This window comes from Chaetodon trifascialis, chromosome 12 (assembly GCF_039877785.1).
Source record: "Chaetodon trifascialis isolate fChaTrf1 chromosome 12, fChaTrf1.hap1, whole genome shotgun sequence".
Classification (NCBI taxonomy): Eukaryota; Metazoa; Chordata; class Actinopteri; order Chaetodontiformes; family Chaetodontidae; genus Chaetodon; species Chaetodon trifascialis.
In genome coordinates, this window is record NC_092067.1 from 4,259,166 (window position 1) to 4,262,734 (window position 3,569).

The following is a 3,569-nucleotide window of genomic DNA, read 5'->3' on the forward strand; positions in this document are numbered from 1 at the left end:
CATGCAATGACAGTCCTGCGCTCTCCCGTCCTGGAGAGACTGTACTCCCAAGTCGAACTTGCTCAGTCTGAACTTGGTATTGAGAAACGGTTCATGGCTGAAATAACCACCATCACTGCACTGTACCTGTACTGCACAAAGTAGTGCAGCTATTGTTGAATGAACCAGACAAGTATGCTAGTAAAGCAAGCTATGCTAACTGGGGCTATGCTACGCTGAACTGTCATAAAGCTCTGGGTGAGCAGTGACGGCAACGATGAGCAGCTCCTCCATTGTTTCTGGCAGTTTCATTTAGCGAAGGAACACCAGGACGTCCGTACGTCAGCACGTCGATGAAGATCTCAATGCTGATAGGCTGTTGCGGCACGTCTTCACGCGAATCCGCCGCAAAAGTTCAATTATTTCAACTCGAGCGATGAAGCGATCACGCGCAATCGCATCCATCGCGTCGCCCGGCAAATCGCGTCTTTGCATTGACTTTGTATGTAATCTTGCAGCGCGATCTTTGTTTCATCGCGTTTGGTGGGAACACAGCCTTAGATGAAGATAACCGCAGAGGAGTAGAGGAGGGACTAAATTAGCAGGTGTACAGTGAGAGAAATGAGGAGAGAAAAATGAAAAAAAAAAAAACAGCTCTACAAGAGAAAGTGCTTTCTCTTCTCTCTCTGAAGATGGAGTCTCCAGGTGGAGCTGAACTCTGCTTCCCTCTTCTAGTCAACATTTCCTGCAAGAAACCCATGCTGCCTCAGTCCCATGCCATGCTCATCAACATTCTTCTGTCCCTCATCTCTGTGCTCACTGCAACTCTCAACCTGCTGGTCATCATCTCTATCTCCCACTTCAGGCAGAGATAAACTTTCAGCATAAGCTTGTATATTTTCATATAGAAAATTTACAACCATTACATGTTTTACTTCTAATGCCAGTGTCCCAGTTGATACTAATGCTGTGTTCCTCATTAGAAAAAATAAGATATTCAAACATAATGTTGAGACAAAATAATTAAAGACTACCTTTGCTACTACTGCACTTACTAAAATGCTACCATTGTTGATAATGTGATAAATGATGATTTCTCCCCAGGCAGCTCCATAGCCCAACCAACCTGCTCATCCTCTCCCTGGCTGTCTCAGACTTCCTCGTGGGCCTCCTGCTGATGCCGATAGAAATCCTCTTAACAGAAGCTTGCTGGTTCCTGGGTGACCTCATGTGTGCTCTGTATTATGTTGTAGTTTTTATCATTACCTCTTCTTCAGTTGGAAATATGGTGCTCATATCAGTTGATCGTTATTTGGCTATTTGTGAACCTCTACATTACACCACCAGAGTTACTTTGGACAGAACAAAGACCTGTGTTTGTCTGTGTTGGATTGGCTCTGTTCTCTATAATTGTATAATTTTAAAGGACTTTCTGAGACAACCTGATTCACAGAATTCCTGCTTTGGAGAGTGTGTAGTTGTCCTTAACTACATCACTGGAGCTATTGACGTTGTCTTTACCTTCACTGGCCCCATCACTGTCATCATATTTCTGTATATGAGAGTATTTGTTGTGGCTGTGTCTCAGGCTCAAGCTATGCAGTCACATATTGCAGCTGTCACACTACAGCGTTCAAAGACAGCAACAGCTAAGAAGTCTGAGATGAAAGCTGCCAGGACGCTTGGTGTCGTAGTAGTTGTGTTTCTGATATGTTTCTGTCCATATTACGCTCCAGCCCTTATCGGCCAGGATATTGAAGACAGTAGTTCATCCTCGACTTTTGTAGTCTGGCTGCTGTATTTTAACTCTTGTCTAAACCCTGTGATCTATGCGTTTTTCTACCCCTGGTTTAGAAAATCTATTAAACTCATTGTTACACTTAAGATACTGCAGCCTGACTCTTGTGATCTTAAAATACTGTAGAGACAGGCTGGTGAGTAACACTAATAAAATGTTCTATGAGTTTTATGAGTTGTATGAGTCATGTTCTTTATCTGCCAGCCAGTTGTTTTCATTGTCATTACTGCATTTGAAAGTATAACCTAACATGCTTCTTTCATTCTAAAATTATTGCGACAGTGATATCACTATGTTAGGCCTTCATCTGACTGCAGCAGTAACAGTGGATATTTGTGCACTGGGATTTCTTTTGTCCCAAGCAACATAAATGTAGAATTAAATATACATGTAATAACAATAATTTTAATAAAACCTTGCGAATTGTCATACTACAAAGACAGGGACTTTCTTTTTTTTTTGTTGTCTTATTGCTAGATTCTCAAACCAACATTATATTTGGGTGCTAGTTAGCTTTGTGCAACGATTAACAGAGTTGAAGACTGCAAACCACTTGTTGAATCTAATAGCATGTTTGGTACCATTTACTGAAATTTTCTTTTTGGGTAAATGACACACTATGAAGGGGAACGTATAACAAAAAGTTTTTCATGTTTCACAGTGCTACATACAGTTTTACACATAAATTTGCATACCCCTGGCAGCATTTAAAAGATGTGTACCATTTTTGTAAATAATTTGAGTAATCAGTTACATTACATTTCTTTCATTCTCAAGTGGTTAAAAACAAACTATAAGGCACCACAGAACAGCATAATAGGTTGTTTACATATGATGTCACATCACAAATTTGTTTTGATGGGACCGGCATGTGGAGGGCAAGGAAGTGATTTTCTGTATAGAAAGTATGAAAACACACACTCCAAATGCCTATGTTTTGCGGTTGTTAAAATCCATCAAACTGAGGAAACAGGAGGAGCTTTTATCGAGTACCAAAAGTTGTTGTTTATAAGGGTGAAAAATGCAAGAAATTGTCCCGGAGGAACAAAGTCAGATAATTGTCGAAATGGTGTAACATTAGCTATTGCTTTAAATCTGTGGTGATTGTAACCCTTTTTGAGAAAGAAAAGGAACAGTAAAGGAGGATAGTAACTAGATTCAATGGCCAGTGAAACAGAAGTCCTAAGATCGACTACGGAGCCCAGGATTGATCAAATGATGACGTAGGAACGAGACAAACACAGTACTAAGAAACAATGACATTTCTCTATTTATTACAGGATGGGAAGGATGAATAACACATTAACTGCACAGAATATCACAACTCTTATCTGGGTAAGTACAGAAAAATAAAAAATAAAATAAAGTTTTGCAGCTATTTTTTTTTTCTAAAATTCAGTTCACCTTTTTCAGTCACTTTTTCAGTCGACACCATAGAGGTGGAAAATCAGTCCCACTGCACTGTTGTGTGGGTGGTGTGTGTGTATGTGTAAAGGTGTAAAAGGATTCAGGTTCCATGGCGTCATATCTCTAAGTATCCTCCGGGGTCTGGCTCACCATCAAACTTCGACTGGCTCCAATATCCAACTAGGTCTAACTCTCTATGGTCCATCAAAAAAAAAAAAAAAAAAAACAAAAAACTGAACCATAATTAGGATAAGAACATTCATTTTAATTTTTCTCAATTCTCAATAATGAATTATAGAACATTAATCATGTTAAATCCACATAAATTCTATGTCAATAGAGAATAACTGTTTACTGAATTACCATTGCAATATAATATCACAAT

General features: G+C 39.3%; 1 protein-coding gene across 1 annotated transcript; it reads left to right on the plus strand.

Annotated features, from left to right (window-relative positions):
• The first annotated feature begins 671 nt into the window (after nucleotides 1–671).
• LOC139340374 (trace amine-associated receptor 13c-like) lies at nucleotides 672–1,903 on the plus strand. Its single transcript, XM_070976164.1, has 2 exons — nucleotides 672–844; nucleotides 1,084–1,903. The coding sequence occupies exons 1-2, from the start codon at nucleotides 672–674 to the stop codon at nucleotides 1,901–1,903; spliced, it is 993 nt and encodes a 330-aa protein (XP_070832265.1).
• Nucleotides 1,904–3,569: the final 1,666 nt, after the last annotated feature.

Coding starts and splice junctions, on each gene's coding strand:
- LOC139340374 (XM_070976164.1), top strand. CDS start 672: ATGGAGTCTCCAGGTGGAGCTGAACTCTGCTTCCCTCTTCTAGTCAAC. Junction 845..1,083: donor ATCTCTATCTCCCACTTCAG/GCAGAGATAAAC, acceptor ATTTCTCCCCAG/GCAGCTCCATAGCCCAACCA.